At 41.8% G+C, this 22,668-nt stretch overlaps 1 protein-coding gene across 4 annotated transcripts in view; it reads right to left on the bottom strand.

Annotated features, from left to right (window-relative positions):
- The window catches only part of HTT (huntingtin), a 4,811,037-nt gene that overhangs the window by 2,763,456 nt on the left and 2,024,913 nt on the right, over positions 1-22,668 (bottom strand). For all 4 annotated transcript variants that reach the window (XM_044062924.1, XM_044062926.1, XM_044062925.1 and 1 more), the window contains one exon: positions 16,492-16,619. In XM_044062924.1, the coding sequence (XP_043918859.1) occupies positions 16,492-16,619 (128 nt within the window). The remainder of the gene's footprint in view (positions 1-16,491; positions 16,620-22,668) is intronic.

Below are 22,668 nucleotides of genomic sequence, written 5' to 3'. Positions count from 1 at the left end.
CTAGTCAGGGATCTGAGAACTCATGTACACAGAAACCTACTCTTTGACCAACATGTGCACAACGGAGTTACAAAATCCTTCTATGCTGCTCAACTCATAAGTAAGGGCATAGCCTCTATGTCCAGAAAGGTCATCATATCACTGTACTCAGCCCTTATTAGATCCATCATACAGTATAATGCCCCTTTGGTATGCATCTGACCAGACACATGTAGCAACTGGTACATCCACAAAGGTTCCTTATAAAAAGAATACAGGGAGTAACCATAATGCACTAAACTGATCACCTCAAAGCCCTGTCCCTCCACTTGGTATCCTACGGACTTCTGAGAGGTGATCTTTGCCTGGCATATAAGGCAAACCTGGACACTGTTTTGATTAACCTTTTGTACATCGACAAAATGAGCAGCATCAGCTAAGAGATCAAAAGACATGAATTTTGTTTGCAACATGAACAGGACATGTTGGGAGAGGCAGGCATGTTTTTCAGAGAACTCCCACTCTTTTGAACAGGCTCCTCGTGTTCTACTGAATCGCTGCTTTATTAGTGCTGTCTGTTACTGTTGTGATTTGTGAGCTATTGTTTCAAAGCAATCAACTGATTAACTATATTTCAAAGCTATCTACTGCAATTCATTACTGTTTAACTGCATTTTGTTGCTGTTTAACTGTATTTTTTCATACTACAAGTGCTATTCTCTTGACTACAAGTGATTAATCTGTGCTTTACTGTGTGTTTTTTTCCTTACTGAGTTCTTAACCTTAAAATTGAGTAGCATAGTCTCAATAAGGTCTGCAGTATTCAGAGCTTCAGCTGCATGGTTTTAAACCCTTTTTGAGGTATTCCAGCTATAAGTTAACTGTTTTTTTCTGGGGAAAAAGAGTTTGAAGCTTGTTTTCCGCCTTCCTGTTACCAGAGTACATCAGATACAGATTAGCTGTATCCAGGACTGTTTTGTAAGTTCCTGGGTTCTCCAGACCCTTCTGTATTAGAGGGAAGCCTTCCAGCTTATTAGTGGGAGTGGTAAGCACTAGGTAGCCTATCTACCACAAGAGGAGTGGTTTCTGGCTCTGAAATTATAGTTTATTGGCCGTTTGGGCAGTTTTTTCTATCCCTTTCAACTTTCTCTTCTTTCTTGCACATTTAATTAGCTTATTCACCAGCACTTTATCAGGCTTTTTGTAGCAATTACTGTAGCACACAAGTGCTATCAGCACTAGATGTCCTATAAGCAAACAGCTCCAGTACATAGTAATGATGACCATCCCTCCAGGCATGTCTAAAGGTCAGTTTCATGTGCTTTCTCCTATTAACCTGGTGAACTTGGGCATTCTGAGACAGTGTAGCAATTGTCTCATGTACACAGACAACCCCCTCCTCTTACCTCCCAACACTCAGACTTGTGAGAGATGCGCCTATATCTCCAAACTGGAAGCCATGCACTCTCCAGCCAGGATCAAAATAGCTGGTCAAGAGGAGAAGGTCAACACCTGCACCGCACCATATGGAACACATAGCCCTCCAGAACACCCACCATCACAGCCCTCACATGAAAACACAAACCACACACCTACCTTCGCAGGGGCTCTCAATAGAAATCTACCCAAACAGCAGAGACCTTAAGGCAGAAATGCACTCGACCACCACAGCACAAACCACAAGACATATAGTTCACCTACACAGTGTGCCCCTCAGCCTAAGCCCCTATGGCAAAACAGCTTGCCCAATACAATTATCATAGCTGACTCAATAGTGAGGCACACTGATGTCCCACTTACTAGGTTCAATAAGTAGACGGTATTAGGTGCCTGAATCCGAAACAACACACACACTCAGGTCACTCCACAACAAGTACAAGTATGATTCTGTCATTGTCCATGTGCATGTGAAAGACCTGAGATACACCTCCCTGGACTACATGAAGAGAGACATGGTGGAGCTCTCAGATTGATTATGTGGCCCAGGCAGGTATGACCAAGCCCTGAGCAGCATCCTACCATCGCCCAGAATGATGCCACTGTACAAACAGAAAACGATTGACTTCAACAATTGGCTAAGATTCTGGTGTCATTCTAAGGGGATCCAGTATCTGTCTGCTTGGGATGACATGACTGACAGACCTCGATGCTTTGCCAGAGATGGCTTGCATCTGTCACCCCTGGGTTTCTGGGTACTGGCTAAGGTTCTTGCCACCCCATAGTACCTTTTTTAGGCGGTGTTCCAAAGACCAAATTACCACTGTAACAGCTATAAATAAATGCAATTTGAGGGTCAAGCTGCTCGAAGCTAGAAATCTAAATCTCAAGATGCACTTGCTCGAAGTACTCCTCCAAATGGAGAACATCGACATTTGCTCTGTAATGAAGACCTGGTTTAAAGCAGCCTTGCGCTACCAGGCTACAACTCATTCCACACCTTTCGGCCCCAGAACATGGACCGAAGCTCCAAAGGAGGTGGTGTCTCCATATTAGTAAAAGATATGCATACCTCCAGACTAGTAGCCCAGCATTACACATCTGAAATACTCCAGGTACAACTAACATTGGGTAAGATGGCAATTCAGGTCATAGCCTGCTATAGGTCCCCAACCATGTCCCAGGACTCTCACTCCACATTCCTAAGCACCCTGGAAACTATTAAGATCCAATCCAACACTCTCATACTAGGTGACTTCAACTACCCCTCCATCAGCTGGGAAAACTACTCATGCACCAATGCACTGGCCCAATGCTTCCTAGAATTCATCAATTCCAATGCCCTGGACCTTACCCCCACTACAGGAAGCAACATCCTTGACCTGGTTATTACTAACATGGGCAACCGTTGCTCTACACCAATGGTCAATTCCTCCCTGGTTAGATCCGACCACAAACTAATCACCACGGAAATTCACATCTCACCCACACCCTCTTCAAAGGTATCCATCATGAAAAACTTCTGCAAAACTGACTTTGGACTCCTAAAAACAGAGGTGGCTAAATTCACGGCACCCATGCCAATGGAAAATAGATGCACGATTGCCAAATCATACACCAATGAACTGTACAAACACGTACATAAATCAATGGAACTAGCCATACCTGACAGAACCAAGATGCTCTCCTCAAAAAAAAGGAAGCCAGTCTGGTGGTCCCCTGCCATTAATAAACTCTACAACAGAAAGAAGAAACTGTTGTAGAAAAAAGCGAAGTCCCAAGACTGGAAAAATTCCCTTATTAGCCTCAACAAAACCTCCAAGGCCAGCTATAAAGGTAGAATTGTGGCAGACACTAAAAACAACCACAAAGCCTTCTATAGTTACATCAAGAATCTCCATGGCAATACCCAGATTTGCTCTGAGTTACTGCACAATGGTACCTCCTATACCGAGACAACAGATATTGCCAACATACTGGCCAACAAATTCAGTGCCAACTTTACCCCTCCCCTCAAAGGATCAATCTCAATACCGGAAGAATGCCAGGCACCCAACATTACTGCACCACAGGTTAAAGCTGCATTGTCTAAGGCCAAGAACACAGCTTCCATGGGACCCAACAATATCCCTGGCTGTGTTCTACATGAATTACAAAGTGAACTGGCACCACATCTGTGTGCTCTGTTCATTCACAGCCTCACCTCAGGCTTTGTCCCTACTGAATTGCGCACTGCTACAGTCATCCCTCTCCATAAAGGAGGAGCGACTACCGACCCTGGAAATTATCACCCCATTAGCCTGATGAGTCTGATATGTAAGGCTATGGAGTGCATCATCATGGACCTAATTAACAAGAATATAGGGAATCTCCAAACTCTAGATCCCACGCAATTTGGTTTGTGAAAGGTAGATCATGCCTGCTCAACCTGGTTGACTTCTATGAGTCAGTCACCAGAGTGGTGGATAAAGGTAAGACAGTTCATACAGCCTACATCGATCTGGCCAAGGGCTTTGATACCATTCCTCACTCAGGAATTACTGATAAACTCAGCATACTAGGCATCGACCCCTATATTATTAGGTGGGTTGCAAACTGGCTCACCGATAGAGCCCACAGTGTGAAAGTAGTAGAGTCCCACAGGGATCATTCCTGGGTCCTCTCCTGTTTGGCATCTACTTCTCAGAAGTCCAGGGCAACACGGAGGGACTGTGGCTGCCCAAATTCATGATGACTGCAAGCTGGGAGCCATTATTAACTTCCCAAGTGATGCAGACATCTTACAGAAAAGTCTCACCGAGACCAATGACTGGTGTCGAAACCATAGCCTTAAGCTTAATACCAAAAAATGGGTAGTCATCCCTTTGGGAAAAACTCAGCTCTCACTAATTACCACATCGATGGGAGCCCACTGAACACTGAAGACGTTATAAGAGATCTGGGGACACAGGTTGACAGCAACCTCTCCTTCGACCATCACATTGCCACTGTGGTCAGAAAGTCCTTCTATGTGGCACATCTCATTACCAAGAGTTTTGCATCCAGGAAGAAAGAGGTCATCATCTCTCTCTATTATTCCCTCATTAGACCAATCATAGAGTATAATGCCCCATTTGGCATGTACCTCACTAGATACCTGTAACAGCTGGAGAGGCCACAAAAGTACCTCACAGAGAGGATCCTAGGCCTTAAACACATGTCCTACATGGACAGACTCAAAAAACCCCAGCTATTCTCTGTCTCATACCATCTACTAAGAGGCGATCTCTGCTTGACTTACAAAGCCATGTAAGATCCAGCTCTGTTAGAAATGCTACATCTAAGGAAATCCCAATCCCTCTGCACCACACGCTCCAGAGACCTCAAACTCATTACCACAATCAACAGAACATGCTGGAGGGACAGGTTCATAACCCAGAGACTATGCAGGCTCTGGAATGGACTTCCCATAAATGTTAAGAGGAGGACCTCACTAGCCCTCTTCAAGAGAAATCTTGATGAGTGGATGGGAAATAGAAAGTTCGCCCCGGGGGGATCACTCCAGTGGCTCTACTTGATAGAGGCACTGGGAAGTAATGACAGGCAGCACAGTGTCAGGGCACATCTATGGGCTGGGCTTATAAAGGCCCCAGGGCCATTAGCCTAGTACACACCTATGAACCAGAGTTCATCCCTAACCCTATTCAAGCACAACTTGGACCAGTGGATGGGTAACCTGACATTCACCCCTGGTCTGCAACCTCTCTCCCTCTGAGGGACAGAGGCAGTCAGTAGATCAAATATGCGGGTCACTTCTGGGCTGCATAGGTAGGATTATAAGGGCCCTAGTAATCATTACCTAATATGCATCTAAGAATCTATATTAAATCATGAGTACAAGTTGTTTATGGCTGTATAATCTAATAGACTGTCACACTTCTTAGTTTAATCTACCCTGATCAAAGGGGTTTTGTTCATTAAAGAACTACCTTTGATTGTCTCATTAGAAAAATTCTGCTGATCAAGAATGCCAGTATCCCTTGTAATAACTTGCTAGCCAGCTTGAATGTACAGAAGACATTCGATCAAGTTAGGTGCGACTATTTTTAGGAACTGCCGTCCTTCCAAGGTTTGCCTACTGAATGGATTAAGTCGCTACAAAGTACTTATATTGGTATCACTGCCAAAGTTAAGTTGAAGATATCTATCAAACCCCTTCACTATCCAGCATAGCACAAAATAGGGTTGTCCCCTCTTCCAGTTACTACTCACACTGTATTTGGAGCAAACAGCCATTCAAATAAGAGGAGGTCTCCTACTAGAGGCTACCATTTAGGCAGAGTTAAACACAAACTTTCTTTATATATGGACGCACTTTTAGTTTATTTATCAAATCCAGAAGAACACCTTCCAGTATTGCTCCAAAAGTTATGTCAATTTGGTCCCAATGCAGGCTACAAAATAAATTCATAAGGTGGTTAAAATTAATTACAGTCTTTCCTCAGTTTATAGATCTAATTACTCTTTTTTTTTATAGGTCAATGATCAAATTACCAACCTGGGGGTGAAATAAGGTCCAACTCACCCCATATCTCTTTTTAGTACATACTCTGAGATACTGGAGACAAAAAGAAGTTATGCACTTACCATAACGTTCCATGTGAGTTGTTCTCATTTTCATTCTTACTGATGGGTTCGGAGATGATCCTCGGCTCTGAGTTGGCTAATTTGCAAAGCTTGAGGTCTCTAACAGCTCGAGGCCGACACCCTATCCCACAATGCACCTCTACCTTCCCCAGATCTTGTTTGCTGCCAACTAGTGGTAAATCTACATCAGATTTCAAGGAAATCATAAAGACAACTAGTGAAAGGAAACTCCTCAGAAGAACCAAAACCAACGTAGAGCCTCTCGAACTTACAGACATTGGATGGGGGTAGGTGGGGGGGGGTCGTAAGAATGAAGGTGAGAACAACAACTCACATGGAACGTTATGTTAAGTACATAACTTCTTTATGTGAAGTTGTTCAATCTTGTCTTCATTCTTACTGATGGGTAGCGTCCCCAGCACCACAAACTTGGGTGGCTCACGGGAGTACATGTCTAAGGACAGCAGAACCAAATTAAGCCCTGTCCCTAGAAGCCTTGTCTACTTTGTAGTGAGATATGAAGGTATGTGGCCTTGACCATGTGGCAGTTGCACAAACAGAATCAATGGGTAGTCTGGCCAAGAAGGCTATGGAAGTAGAAACAGCTCTGGTTAAATGAGCCTTGACTTTGTCCTCTAAAGAAATGTCTGCCTCATGGTTATATAAAGGATATACAATGAGAAAGCCATTTAGATAAAGTAGATTTAGATACCGCTTGCACCTTTTTTGGAATCAGAGGAGGAGACAAACAACTGATCAGCTTTTCTATGGCCTTTTGTCCTGTCCAAATAGAAACAAAGTTGCCTATGGACGTCAAGCTTGTGGAGCATATATTCCAATTGATTAGCGTGATTGGGAAAGAAAACAGGCAGTTCAATTGCCTGATTAAGGGTGAATTCAGAACAAATTCCGGGTAAGAAGGGATCATCCTGAGGGAAACCATATCTTTGTGGAATATCAAGTATGGGTGCATAACTGAAAGAGCTTGCAACTCCGAAATTCTGCGTGCTGATGTAATGGCCACCAAGAAAATGGTTTTCCAAGAAAGATATTTCAGCTCACAAGATGAAGCAGGTTCAAAGGCGGGAGAATAATCTTGGATAGGACTAAATTCAAATTCCATGGAATGGTAGGTGATCTAATAGGTGGTTTCAGGTGCATTGTACCCTTCAAAAAGGCCTTCGCCAACTTGTGGGACATAATACCATTTCCAGATTCACCTATATGGAAATTAGATACAGCAGCCAGTTGTACCCAAATGGTTGCTGCTGCAGCTCCTTCGTTGAACAGTTTGGTCAGAAACTGTAAGATATCCGATATGGAGGCTAGAAAAGGGTCAATGTTATTCCGCTGAGCCCAGATGGAAAACCTTTTCCACTTGCTGAGATATAGTTTCCTGGTTGAAGACTTATGTGAGGACAAAAGAATACGTTGAGCTTATTCTGATAAATTTTGGAACCTGGCTATTATGGGAACCAAGCTGTCAGTTTGATGGACTGAAGTGAAGAGTGAAGAGCTCTGGCACTGGGTCCAGGATACAAGGTTCTTCTACTAGATGAGGCTTCAGAAAGGGGAACCAGATTTGACAAGGCCAATATGGGGCTATTAAGATAAGTGCCCTAACCAGAAAACTGGCTTTCTGAAAAACTCTGGGAATCAGGGGAAAGGGAGTGAAGGCATAAAGGAGTCCCGGAGGCCAATCGTGTACGAGCGTGTCCCTCGGGGACTGTCCCTGTTGAGGGATCAGGGCAAAGTAGTTGCTGCATTTGGTGTTTGTGGGAGTTGCAAAGAGATTGCAGCAAGGCTGGTCCCATCTGCGGAAAATTATTTCCGCTATTTCGTTCTTGAGGGGCCACTCATGAGGCAACAGAATTGTCCTGCTGAGTTTGTCCGCTATCACGCTGGATTTCCCAGGGAAGTGCATTGCTATCAGAAAGCACTGGGTGGACTCTGCCCATTTCCCCACTCTTAGAGTCTCTCGACATAGGGGATAAGATATGGTTCCACCCTGTTTGTTTATATACCAGACTATGGACATGCTGTGTGACTGGATTGCAATCGTGCCCAGAGAAAGAGAGTCTTGAAAGGACTGCAACGCTAAGAGAACTGCTCTCATCTCTAGGATGTTGATGTGCAACTGAGCCTCGTGAACCTGCCATGTACTTTGGGCTGTCCGTCCCTGATAATACCTCCCCCAACTCAATCAGGGAGGCATCTGTGGTCACCGTTGCAACTGGAACTGGAAGGACAAAAGGACATCCCATGGTCATCGACTCGGACATTAGACACCACCGAAGATCATCCTTGCAAGAGTTGGTTATCAGAACTGGGTGATTCATCGGTAAGTCATGAAATGTCCACTGTGTGAATATCAGCCACTTAAGAATGCGCATGTGAGATCTCAACAGGGGTATTGCAATGATAGCTGCTGCCATGGTACCCAGCAACTTGAGAATCTGTGATGTTGGTGCTTTGTGTTTCGAAAGGAGATCTACAATCTGTTGTTGTAGGGTAAGCACTCTCTTTGAAGGAACTTTTAAAGACATGTTGACTGTGTCCAAGTCTGCTCCTATAAACACTGTATGCTGTGACGGCAATAAAGCAGACTTTTCTGAATTTATAGTAATGCCCAGTTGGAAACATAGATCTAAGGCAGTGTCCCTTGTCCGAATAAGCTGATGCCTGGTGGGTGCGGTGAGGAGCCAGTCGTCCAAATAGGGAAACACCTGATTTCCTTGATGTCTCATGTGAGCCATGACCACTGCCATACATTTGGTGAAAACTCTGGGGGCTGTAATGAGACCGAAGGGCTGGACCCGAAACTGGAAGTGACTGGCTTCCAGCCTGAAGCGCAGATGATCCCTGGATGACCTGGCCATTTTGATATGGTAGTACGCATCCTGAAGATCTACTGAGCACAGCCAATTGTCTTTCTCTAGGAAAGGAAGTATAGACTGAAGAGTGACCATCCGGAACTTTGTCTTTTCTACATACTTGTTGAGTCTGCTGAGGTCCAAAATTGGTCTCTAGTCCCCTGTTTTCTTTGGCACCAAAAAGAATCTTGAGTAAGTTCCGGATCCTTGCTGGTCTGCCAGGACTAGTTGGATGACTCTTTTTTCTAATAGTTTTTAAACCTCTACTGTTGTAATATCCTGTAGACTGGGTGGAACGTCTGGGATTCCTTTTGTTGGCCTGGGTTGGGTATGAAAGGGGATGAAATAGCCTCTGGATATGACGTTTTGTACCCATCTGTCTTTTGAAATTTTTAGCCAGGCACCTAGGTACACAGATAAATGTCTGCCTCCAGTCGGGTCTCCTTTCAGGAGTGCTGGTAGGGCTTCCCAAGGAACTGATATCTGTTGCCCTGGTTCTGCGGACCCCCTCTGTCGTTTGGGCATCGTCTTCCATCATTGCCCCCTCCTCTGCCCCTGGAGGAGGCTTCAGCTCGTGAATTCAGAAAGACTCCTTGGGCTTTGCGGAACCACATTTTTCCTCGTCGTTGACCTTTAGGGTAAGGTCTAGTAGGGGTGGTAAAATGGACTCATACGGCAGAAAGAGTCTTTCTGTCTTGCTCACATCTGGTGAGGGGGTCTCTAACTTTTGGTCCGAACAGGGAACAACCATCAAAAGGGGCATTCACAAATGATGACTTGAAAGGTTCCACAAAGGAACATAAGCGCATCCAGGAATGCCTCCTCAGAGCAATTCCTGTATCCGCTGCCCTACTCATTCCATCAGCTACATAAGATACGAGGTGCATGGAAGAGTTAAAGACAGAATTGAGGGTAGCAAGCTGAGACATCACTTTGTCCGCCACTGTATCTGCTACTGCACCCTGGAGAGTATCTCCTAGCTCTTTCAGGCGATCTCTCTGAAGCCTTGTGAAGTGGGTTAGATAGTTCAAGGACCGAAGAGCAAAGGTCGTAGAACTGAACATGCGCTTGCCGTATATGTCCATGATCCTAGATTCCCTATTAGGAGGATGGACAAACATAGAGGTCTCTGACATCTCTGTCTTTGTGGCTGCCACAACCACCATGGCATCAACAGGTATAGGTTTGGATAAGAAGGTTTTGTCATGAGGAGCCGAAATGTATTTGTTGGGCCTCCTAGGAACGGGTTCCATAGTATCTGGTGACTCCCATGCCCTTCGAGATAAAAGGTCCATCAACTCATCGAAGGGCAGAGAAACCCAAGAGGTGGAGGGTCGAGACCCAAAAGCCTTCATGAGTACCGATTCATCCTTGGCAGGGTTAAGGGGCTTGCCAGTCACCCCTCTGCTTAAGGATCTCTAGGATATCCGCAAAGTAGATATCCTCAGAGGGAGACTTTGGGGAGCGTTCGGATTCCTCCAAATCAGTGTCAGATATGATGGATTCCTGAGGGTAATCTAAATGTCTCCTCTTACATAACGTCTTCTGAGGAACCTCAGTGGGAACTTCTGGGGAGGTCTCGAAAGAGCAGGATTCCCCCAATGGGGCTTCCTGAGGCTCCAGGTCCCTACGCTTACAGTGGATCTACAGTGATGGATAAGATTCCTGCGTTCTCCGGGAGGAGGTGGCCATTTCAGAGGTTGTGGCTGTCTGGGGGGACAAAACCCTCCTCATGGCATCGAAGGCACCACGGCTCTGGTGTGAGGAAGCACCCAGGTCCGAAGACACCGATGACTTCTCCTGCAACAAGACCGCCGGCTCCGAGGCAGAGGTGGGAGCTAAGCTCATCTGCGCCAATGCCCCAAGGGGAAGAGTCGGAACAGATACATTGGTTTGACTCCCCTCCCCGGAGCTGACGGGAGAGTGTCGGCTCCCAGAGTACACTGCCGGAGCAGAGGACATCAGGGTTGTCAGTGCAAACAACTGAATAGCTCTCATGGCTCCTATGTCTCAATTTGAGTTGGAGAAAGAACAGAAATTACAGGAGATGACTTTGTCAGTTCTGAAGCTGCCTGAGTCGAAGCTGACAGAATTTTAGCCAGCACTGGATTCTGTAACAGTCTCTGTACCACACAATCCACATCCGAATTTGAAAGTCTGGAAGCCCGAAAAGAAGCTACAGAAGGAGCTGGTGAGCCCAGAATCGGAGATCTCAAGGTAGGAGATACCAGTTCCAAGACTGGGGACCGGCTCGTACCAACTACCTGTATAGGTGGCTCTGATGAAAGTGGAGCCGATACAGGAACCTTCTTGGAAGCCTTCGGAACAGAAGAGCCCTTTGGATCCGAACTCGCAGAAGAAGAAGCCAAAGGTGAAGGTTTTGGTTTTCCCGGAGCAGTATCACAGTCTGACTGGAATGCAGACAATCAAACCACGTTCAACCAACTTTCTTTTCCTTTCTGCCAAAACCCTGGCACTGAAACCATGGCAAATGGAACAAACCTCTTGGAGATGAACCTCTCCCAAACAGTAAACACAGGTGGTGTGGTCATCTGTGATAGAATTTTTTGATTACATTTAAGGCACTTTTTAAACCCTGACTTGGCCTTTCAGACATTGTAGTTAAAATCACAGTAAACAATCCCAACAGAAATCCAAATAAAAACACTAACAACAAAGTCTCAACTTTTAAAAGTTAGCAGCACAAAACAAATTAAGCCAAACCAGCTACAAATATAATTAGGGAAAGCCTAACTTGGCTGTAGCTGTAAAAACAAAAATAAGCCTAACCGGCTGCAGTTAAAACAACTAAAAGGAGCCTAACTCGGCTGTAAGGGTTAGGGACAAAATAAGCCTAACCAGCTACAGAAACCTAAAGAAACCAACAGGGCCAACGCCCAAAAATGAGAACAGAAAGTTCTTGTTATTCTTTAACTATTTAGCAGAAGAAAAAAAAAAAAAAAACACAAGAAAGGATAGCCCTAGCCTTGCTGATACTTTTGAAATCTAAACAAAGAGAAAATTTAGCAAAGGTCCAAGAAAAAGGAGGACACTTACCTTACAAATATAGCCTGAGCTATAGAAAATGCACGATCTGTTGCAGCAGAAAACTAGATCTGGGAAGGTAGAGGTGCATTGTGGGATAAGGTTTCGGCCTCGAGCTGTTAGAGACCTTGAGCTTTGCAAAATGATCGGCTCCGAACTCATCAGCAAGAATGAAGGCGAGATTGAACAACTTCACATTAAAGGGTGTATATGATAACTGGAAGCTACTTGGTTTTGACGAGATGCAAGAAGTCACAGATGTAACCTGGTATTATCAGCCATTGTTTACTTATGCCTCTGAAGCTTTACCTTCATTTGTACCTGAATATTTCAGAAAAGTGGCCAGGGTGAAGTTAAGGAACTTCTTATACGGGGTGGTGAACACCCTCATAAAGTTGAGACCATCATATTTTATTCCCAAGTAGTAGGGGGTTGGGTGTACCTGATTTACAGCTCTGTGCTTTGGCGGTTAGATTAAAAGTGTTCAGAGAATTGGTTCATCCTGGAAAATAGGGTGTATGGTGCAAAGTTCTCATTCCTACCCACAGGACAAAGCAAAAGTATTTCATATAATATACAAAAAAAAAAATCCCAGTTCAGACATCACTGCAATAATGGTGGCATTAGTTAAGAATGGCCCTGATGAACTTAAAATCAAAATAACAGTTGGCTAAAAGACATTTATCTATGGGGAATGCTGTTAATTGGGGTATTTGGTCTTACAAGGTTAATCAGTTGTTAAAAAGATGTGTGGGCCTTTGCTACTGGAAACAACGGACTGATGGTAAATTACCATAGTCTTAGAATTTTTCCATACTCAACATGAGCGCAGAACTCATGACAAAAATTCGTAACCGAGACTTATTAATAGGCTTAAGACTACTAAATTATTGAAAACCCAGAATCAGAAAAACCTAGATGGAAAACATGATAATTAAACACTAGATACAATACTTTCATTAAAAAGGGAATGATAAGCTTTATTTATAAGATTTTAATTATTTTCCGTGAGAGTGTATTGGACACGCATGTTAATTTGGGAACTTATTAAAGGTACAAGTAGATAGACAGTATTGGAGGAAGATGCTTTTAATACCCAGATATGCTACAAGATCTTGTAATTTTCATTTTTTTTTTTTGGCTAGTAATGCCAAGTCAAATATTTTTACAAACCAGTTAGTCTTTCTAGATTACTCCCTGGTCTGTCTCCCAATTACTGTCATTGTTCTTCTGGAGCTCTGGGAAATTGGTTGCACATATTCTGGGAGTGTCCATCCCATAAGGCATTTACAGAAATACTTCAAGAAATGTGTGATATTCTGTGGCCTAACTAAATACATCTCTCAAAAGCACTTCACTTTCCAGGAGACACAATATTTCATTTTGGATATCCCCAACCTAGAATAATCAATCATCTTAATTGTGGCTAAAAAAATGTATTACAAAACAAAATGGAGAACTACAGCTCCTCCAATATTTCCTGACTAGGTTTTACTTTTGAATTATTTTTCTGCACTCGACTTGTCATCCTCTATAACACAAGTTAAGGCAAAAGATGCAGACAAATGGTCTCTAGAATGTGTTGTGTTTGTTTGTGCCTTTCGGCTTTTCCTGGTTAAGGGTCGCCACAGCGGAACTCCGGTCCGCTAATGATTGGCAGTAGCTTTTTACGTACTGGCTTGCCGGGCCTAATGCACAACCTTCAACGAAGGAACGCCCATTCACACATGTCGCCACACAGAAGACACTAACTGAGAATCAAACGGGCAATGTCTAACTGTGAGTCGACAATGCTACCGCAGCACCACCACCGCCAGCAGTGGTCTCTAGAATGTGTTTACGGTCAATAATTTAGAGAACTTCAAAAAATTGTAAAAGTAATTGAATTATTAGACTTTCTTCATGGACTTCATTAACTTTTTACTACTGTTCTAACCATTCTAATTAAATGTTTACATGTATTTTATCGTTGCTATTAGACGACACTTACCTTAATAAAGTTTAAATTTTATACGCACACACATGAATGGGTTCTTCTTTTTGTCTTAAAAATGTATTTAAAAACAATTACTAGATTACTAGACTATCTCCTGTAAGAAGAACTCCTATTCCCTACACAACATGGCTTTTTTCCTTCCCGTAGCACTAGTACTGCCCTTCTAACCTATAAAGATACTATCAAATAAAGCTACAGATAGTGGCAAACTAGTCTTTTCCTAATTTCTAGACTTGTCTAAAGCCATCAACATAGTTTGTCACGGCAAACTGCTACTTCAAATGTCCTTCCTAGGTCTCTCTCATCCCACCCTTTTGTGGTTTAACAGCTACCTGTCCAATAGGTACTAGTCAGTAAAATAGCACTCCACACTCTCTCCTTACCTCCCAGTCACCAACGGTGTACCACAAGGCTCTATCCTTGGTCCCCTCCTCCTCTAACATTTTCACCAACGCCCTCTATACTTCCATACAACAGGCCAACCTAATACAATACGCAGATGATTAAACTCTAATTTGCACATGTGACAACATGGAACACCTCCAAAAAATTACTCAGGAAGCTTTAACGGCCACTGAAACATGGCTTTGTAACTCACAATTTATGCTCAACCCAAAAAGACCAAACTACTACTCCCCCCAATCTCTCTTTCATGAATAAACAAATTTTAAAGTTCTCTCTCTTGATAATACAACCACTGAAGTCACTTCTCTTAGCAAACTATTAAGGGTGACAGTGAATGATAACCTTACATTCGACCTGCATATACAAAATTGCATACGAAAAGCTCATCAAAAACTTGGGATGCTTTACAGAGTCACCGACGCAACTAATACTACATTTGTCACTATTTATCTCCACCCCACTCTTCTTTATGTTGATCCTCATCTTTACTAACCTCTAAGCTTCACAAAAATTAAAACTTGAACAATGCTATAACAAAGTTACTAAATTTTCAGCACATACCCCTTTCAGAACCCACCACTGTATAGCAATGAAAAGCCTTAATTGGTTAAAAATGCCACATCAACTAACAAATACACAACTTCTTACTACCTATAAAATTATCCAGCATCCATCTGCCTGTCCATCACTAAAACTGTCTAAACAACTGTGTTCCCAGCTAGTCAGAGTGCGTCAATGACCAAAAACTCCTATGTGTCTACAAACCTGGCAAATCTGCTGGGCACTGTCTCTACTCATACAAGGTTGCTAAGGCCTGGAACTCTTTACCTGTATTGATCAGGCCTATATCTTCCCTCCCATCTTTGAAAACCACTCTGAAAGACTTCACAGCTAAAATCTGGCTATGTTCTTGCTCAAAACCAAGATAAACTATATCCTTAAATGTGAACAATTAACTTGTCATTCCTTATGCTTCTTTACTCTCCTTACTTTACCTTCTTCATTTCCTTCCTGCTATCTAATTATCTTCCCTGACTTTCTCTCTAAATATATCATAAGCTTGTTTTCCCATCACTTCATATTGCAATTTCTATTTGCATTAGACTAACTTACCTTTAATTTCCCTACAAACTAAAATGTCTCTAAATATTAAATCAGTCATATACCTTATATTGATTCTAATCCAATGTTTTTACATTGTCTAATTTGTTATAATTATTTCAACTGCAAATGTTTTTATTTTTTGAAGAATGTAAAATTATTGTTCTTAAAATGTTTTGCAATAATTTGGAGTTTTTCTCCCAGAGCCTCCGCTGAAAATAGGCTTCTACCCAGTTGGACTTTCCCAGTAATCAAATGTCAAAAAATAAATAAATGTTGTTGAATGGTGCTTTGGTCAACATTTGTTTAGTTGACTCCATATGGTCAACTAAACAAATGGTTGATGCATATGATAGAAAATCAGACAATTCTCAGGGAATTCCCTGAGAATTGTGTGATCTTGGAATTAACATATATAACTAGCAGAGGGAATGGAAGGCATCGTCCCTTGCAATAAAACGTTTTCTTCTGTTTTTAACTTTTTGCATGCACAGAGATTGATGCCCAATGCGTGAGTAGTAGTGTGTCAACGTGCATAATGTCAATCATTTGGTGTCAACATTATGCACGTCAAATATAGTGCCATTCAACAACGTTAAATATAAATATCTATATATACACACACACAATTTTTGACTAGTGGAGATCAAGTCAACCAAAGCAATATCAAGCAGGGTCTTTGATGTTACAGCTCTACAAATATCTGTGATCTAAACTATCACAATGCTTACATGCAGAAAAGGTAATGTCCCCAATACTCAACTTCCAACAAGCTTCTACCTATTACCTTCTTTAAAATGCACAGGCTGAATACAAATCGGGATAAGTAGCTGAAATTAATTTTCATGAGCAATACCACTGGCATTCATTACACACAATTTAAGAATGAGTCAATATACTGATTGTAACTGTGAATTTAAACCAGTTGTTCACTCATTCCTATCACTTCCATCACCCTCTTATTGTGCTTATCTGTCTCTTTCTGTCACCCAGGTATGTGAATATGCAGCTGAGAAAATTAATGCTTACCTTGTAGTTAGCATATGTAGCTTTCAAAACATCATACAACTTGAGATATAAAGGAAGGTGGTAAAAATTTCCCACAGACGTAGATTTGCTTGTTGGAGTTGTCCCAGCCGTTTCCACTGGTCTGGAAGCTACAACATAAAAACTGAATTATGGGTGAACCCAGGGCACATCCTAACAGTGAGTCTTTGGAAAAAAAGTAGTGTTACAGCAGTTAGACAAAACTAAACATATGGAAATATTCTTCCTTATATTCTCAAACATTTGTGGTTTTCCTCAGCAATCTAAAATTATACCTGTCTGCATCAGTTCTGCAATGGGATTTACTGTTATTGATTTCATAGGTTAATAATTTAATTCCTGATTCATCTGTATGGACTACTGACTGTGGCAAGCAAAACATATTTATATCATATCAACTGATATACGAGAGGGTCAGTGATTGGGGTCATTTTCTTCACCAATCAAGTTGTCATCTTTTTACAAGAAGTTTCTGTGCTAGGAGGATCAGGTGCCTGATGTAAGTATCTGCCCCTGTGCCACCACAGACCAATTAACGAGCACACCCAGCCTTCAGTCAGCACCTCATCTACAACTGCCAAGCAAGCACAAGTCCTGCCAGTGAAGAAATAAAAATAAATAGTTGACACCTACATTGCTAAGAATGTAACTGGAAATTCAGCAGGGTATTTGAATCCATAGTACATCAAGATGGAAAAAATGCGTGTATCATATCTAACAGTGGGAACTTTCCTTGGTTGGTCAACAACTAGCATGAATCACAAGCTGCATAACCACCAAGCTGGAAGGTCACAGGGACTTTCAAGATGGCTGTACACTGATCGACGCACTGAATAAAGATATTCTACTTTGAAAACTGAGAAACTGTTAAAAATGGCAGTAAAAGTTACCACTCTGGATAAAATTCAGTTACTGGCTCATAATTATATTTACTGGATGTCAGCAAAGAAAAAAATTTGGAAAATATAACAGAAAATAAATCAGAAAAAAAAAAGAAAAGAAAATATTCTGTCTGGGAAGAAACTTGCAGCTGTTCAGCAAAAGCAGTTCAAACTCATCTTTGGTATGGGTGATGTGTTCCAGTAAATTAAAGGAAAATTAAATCAAATGCATTCAAAAGTGTTTAAAATAAGTGAAACCATAAAGGACTATTTAAAGTCAAATAACAAAACACTGAAAAAAATGTTTTAAGCACCTGCTCGGATGAAATGAAAAAACCTGAAGAAATCAAAAAGACTGGTTGAACATGAGGATTCTCAAGAACAGCGGTTTAAAAGAAACAGAAGCATTAGAACGGGCAGCACACAGGTTCAACACAATTATTTTGCTGTACCAGATAAACTGGAAAGAAAATAATGCATTCAATTTGAAAACACAAATAAGCAACTGAACTGGTATTCCACAGTAGACTGTTAACTGACAGGGCACATCTCATGTATGCATCAAATCTGGCCATGAGAAGATAGTCGAGCTGTATAACATGAAATATGCAATCATGCCTGCAAAAAAAGCTCACTGTACACCAGGCATAAGAGTAGCAAGCATGTCACAGCAAACAAGGAATGCACAGAGGCAGGTATGAAGTTCAAACTACTATATCAATCTGTCTACAAAATATTTTTACTGGGCAATCAAAAGACATTTTTGCATTCAAAACAGGCTAAAGAGATACAAAAAGTTTAGTCAGTAAGCAGGCAACAAGAGAAATGGGACACTGCTTTCTGTTCTTTTGCAAATAAAGTTCATACACAGACTTTGCCAGTGATAAGTGTAGAAAAGAAGCCTACAGGCAATCGAGAAGAATCAGGAGTACATTGCACATGAACCAGAGACTGGGTTTTGGAAGATGGAGATTATCAGGAAGAAGAGCAGCAGCAATGGGAAATTTGTGATTTTTTTTTTATTGAAACGAAAAGTCAAAGGTTCAAATAAAGATGAGAAGCAATTATATACAATATCAGCCTGATAACCAAACAGTGTTTTCATGCAACATGCAAGTACAACATATATTCAGAACTATCATGTCTAACACATGGGAGTATAAGATTTTTTTCAGCTGCTTTGTCAATATTAACATGGAATGTAAATGGACTTACAGATATAGACAAAAAAGCAAAGAGTACTAAATTACATTCGGAAGAGTAGACTGCAAGGACTTCTGTCATGGAGGTAGAAGAGTGACCACCTAAAAACAGTAGTCTATGCTGGGAGACCAATAAAAATAGAAAAAGTCAGTAATTTTTCATAAACCAATAATAAGTGAATTCAACAAAACAGCCTAGGAGGACTCAAGAAACTATTAAGAAAAGAAAATCTAATATAAGGGAAAAATGGAAAGAAATATTGTTACATGGCAAAATGAGATGGAAATGAACATGGAAGAACAGTGAGAAAAGCAGCAGATAATGGCAGCAGGACAGTTTGCATCAACCACCACAGAGAATAAAACAGATAAAATACATGCACAGGTATTTAAAATCTGTGGAAATGTGCTGAATTATACTGCATCCCATAAAAAATGCAGGAACTGTGCAAGAGTAATATGCTAAGCCTTACACTTAAGAAAAGTTAACCTCAGTACAGTGACATTTTTGTTAAGATGCTGCAAAATAACATGCACTAAAGAGGTGAAAGTACTGACAGCTGTAGTTCTGATACTGGCTAAGAAATCAATAATAGAAAATTGAAAAACAAAGATAAACTATCAGTAAGACAAGATAAAAAAGGTGATTACAGAGACTAAAAATATTGACCCTGGAAGAAATTTGCAGCTGTTCAGCCAAAAGCAGTTCAACTTCTCTTAAGTATGTAAAATAATACTGCAGGTTACAACTGAGGTAGTACATATGAAAATATAACTGTGCAGATGATATAATTCTTTATGTTACAAACCCAGAATACAACATAAAAAATATTTCTGTCAGGTTGAAATGATTTAATGAGATACTGGGATACAAAGTAAAGGAGTCTGAAATAAAATCAGTTACTGACTGCATCCAATGTCAACTCCCTTTTCTGGACCATGCCTTCCCTTAGACAGCATATCAATTAGTGCATGTCATACTTTGCCTACCACTCCATCAGTCTCCCGAACCACTAATCAAACCCAAATCGGCTGGGCTGTAGTCCGGGTTTTATCCTTCTACACCAGTGGAGCATCTTGCAAATGACATGTTCATAGGTTCATATGAGATTAGTAGGCTAGCGGCCCTACAGTCTTTACAAGCCTAGCCATGTCAATCCCAAGTATCCACATTTGTTCCTTTTTGAGTAGTTCACAGAATGAATTTATGAACAGAGTGGGTCTGTGATAAGCACCAGCTACTTCTGTCCCTGAGGGACATGGATGCTACCCACAACTGAATTTGTGGTCTCCTATCCAATTATCTAGGTTGTGTTTGAATAAGGTCAGTTAGGAGCTCTGTTTTACATGAATAGGGAGTCTATTCCAGAGAAGCCACAGTCTCTGGGAGATGTATCTGTCTTTTCAGCATTATCCGTTAATGCCACAAGCTAGGGTGAGATCCCTACAGCGAGCGACTCTTGAGCCATCTGATTTGTGGATGTGCAGTACTTCCATTATGGAGGAGCTGGAGATTGCCCTATAGGCCAGGTACAAGTCACCTTTCAGCAGCCTATATGATATAGAGTAAAGTGACAGGGTTTTCAGCTTGTCCACGTAGATCATGATTTGCAGACCCTGTATTTTTTTTAGTGAAAAACCTCTGAGGTCTCTCCAGCTACTGCAGGTGTCTTGTGAGCTATACACAAAAGGTACATTATACTCCATTAGTGGTCTGATAAGGGTCGAGTACATTCCTTGACCTGGATGCTATGCCCTTGCTTATGAAGTGCGCTATATAGAAGGCTTTCCTTACCACTGTGAAAAATTGGTGGTCAAATTTCAGACTGCTATCAACCTGTGTTTCCAGGTATCACACCACTAAGTTGTTTTACATTGTTTAGTAAACAACCTCAGATATTATCTGGTCTCATTGAGGCTGTTTTTTGCCTTGAAGAGTGCAGAGATTACCTGTTCTCCAGAGAGACTAGGCAGATGGCTGGTGTCAGGTATGCTTTGGGATATGATAGGTGCGGTTAGGGGGTAAAGTTTGCGCTGAATCTGTCAGCTAGCAGGTTGGTGATATCTTCCTGTGTAGTATGAGTGATGCCATCTACAACCAGTTTGGACAATAGCTGGGCATTCCCTTTTAGACTTCAGATATAGTTAAAGAATGCCTTATGATTATCCTTGGCTAGGGATGCAATTTTAGTTTCATAATTTCTTTTAGAAGACTTTACAAGATTTCTAATTTTCCTGTTTAGGCTTAGGAGGGAACTCTTCCTCTGCCGAGTGATATCCCTCTTGCTTTTAGACAACAATTTCTTCCTCTTGTTATATAATCTGTTTAATAATTTGAAGTCCACCACTGTGGCTTGTTTTTATGGGACGACCTGGTTTTGATCAAATCAGGTATACCAGAGTTTATGCAGTCGCTTAAGCGTTTGTAGAGGGAATATGCATACACTTCTGCATAGTGATCACTGGTGTCTGCGACTGTAGGTGGTATGAAGCTTTTTATACCATGTAGTTAGCTTTGATGAAGTTTTTTTTTTATAATTTTTGCTCCTGTGAGGGTGTCCATTCCAGTAGTTATTCAAACAAAACATTTGTGGTCTGACCTAATCAGGTAGGGCATCACACATGAGAAGTACAGTGACCACCCCCCCCCTTGTTGGTTAATACTATGTCCAGAACATTACAGGCCCTAGTGAGAGGTGCAGATTATCTATTCCAGAGCATGTGTGTTAACAAAATCCAGGAACCTCTGGGCAAGCGTGTTTTTGCTCATGTACGTCCCCCAGTCTATGGAAGGATAGTTGAAATCTCCCATGACTGAGGTGTTGTGCTGTATGGTGTGTGATTCCAGTAAATCGAAGTAGGCGGTGTGCTTATCCTAGCTCATGGTGGGGGATCTACAGCTAGCAATGAGGTGGTATGATACTTTCCCAATAGTCAATTGGACATGAGTAATTCAAGACAGTCATGCTGTTTGACCAGTCTTAAAGTGAATTTGGTTTTAATGAAGATGGATACATTCCGCCTTTGGTTCCTTTGTGTGGAAAGCATTATAGCTTTGCACAGCCGGGGTGCTCTCAGTATCCTTGAACCAGGTCTCTGTAACTGCACCCCAGGGGGTGCAGTTTCATGTTTAAACTCTTAACATTAAGCAGCACAACCCTGAGTTTGTCTCTATTAGATTTTGTTAAATTGGACAATTTGTTGTTTTGACATTGCCTAAAAAATGCACTATGGGAGAGGCAAGGGCCTTTGCCAATATCCGAAAGCCTAGAGGGGACAGGTGCAGACCATCTCAAGCAAAGAAGAGAGGTCTGTCTACCATATCCTCCCAGGATGACAGATACTGGATCCCCCTTGACTGACACAAGAAGCTGAGCCAATTGTTGAAGTCAATCATTTACTGTTTATATTGTGGCATCATGCAGGGTGAGGGCAGGATACTGCTTAGTGCTAGGGACATACCTGTCTAGGACACATAATCATAGAGTTCCATTATGTCTCTTGCCATATAGTCCAGAGAGGTACATCTCAAGTCATTCACTCCAACATGGACTACGAGAGAGTCATAATTGTTGAGTGACTTGACTAAATGCATGATTTGTTGGATCTTGGCATCTGACAGGCAGCTGACCGTGACCTTCTTGTCCACTCTGGTGAGGGGCACAACTGTGTGTGTCACTATGGAGTCGCCTATGACCAAGACATTTGATGTGTTTTGCCATAGGAGCTTATTTGTTGAGACACAGATGTGTGTGCTGATATCTGCAGTGATTTCTTTATGCTTAGTAGTGAGTGTGGGTGGTGTGTGTTTGAGAAGTCTCTGTTCGTTTGGTAGGCTTTTAGAGAGTACCTCCCCATATGTGGGTTTGTGTGTTGTGACCTTATTTTGTATGAGAGGTGAGGTTTGCGTGAGGGGTGAAGCATGTGTGCTAACAACTTGTTTGATGTCTGGTTTGTTTTTACATGAGAGACTTGACTCCAACTCCACAGTGTATTTGCATCTCTCACATAGGGTGTTAGTTTGCTTTAGGTGTAAATGGTTATCAGTATACATGAAGCAACTGCTACATTGCCTG

The sequence above is a fragment of the Protopterus annectens genome, chromosome 2.part1, assembly GCF_019279795.1.
Source record: "Protopterus annectens isolate FY-2018-M chromosome 2.part1, PAN1.0, whole genome shotgun sequence".
NCBI lineage: Eukaryota > Metazoa > Chordata > Ceratodontiformes > Protopteridae > Protopterus > Protopterus annectens.
This window is presented reverse-complemented; position numbering and strand designations above follow the sequence as displayed.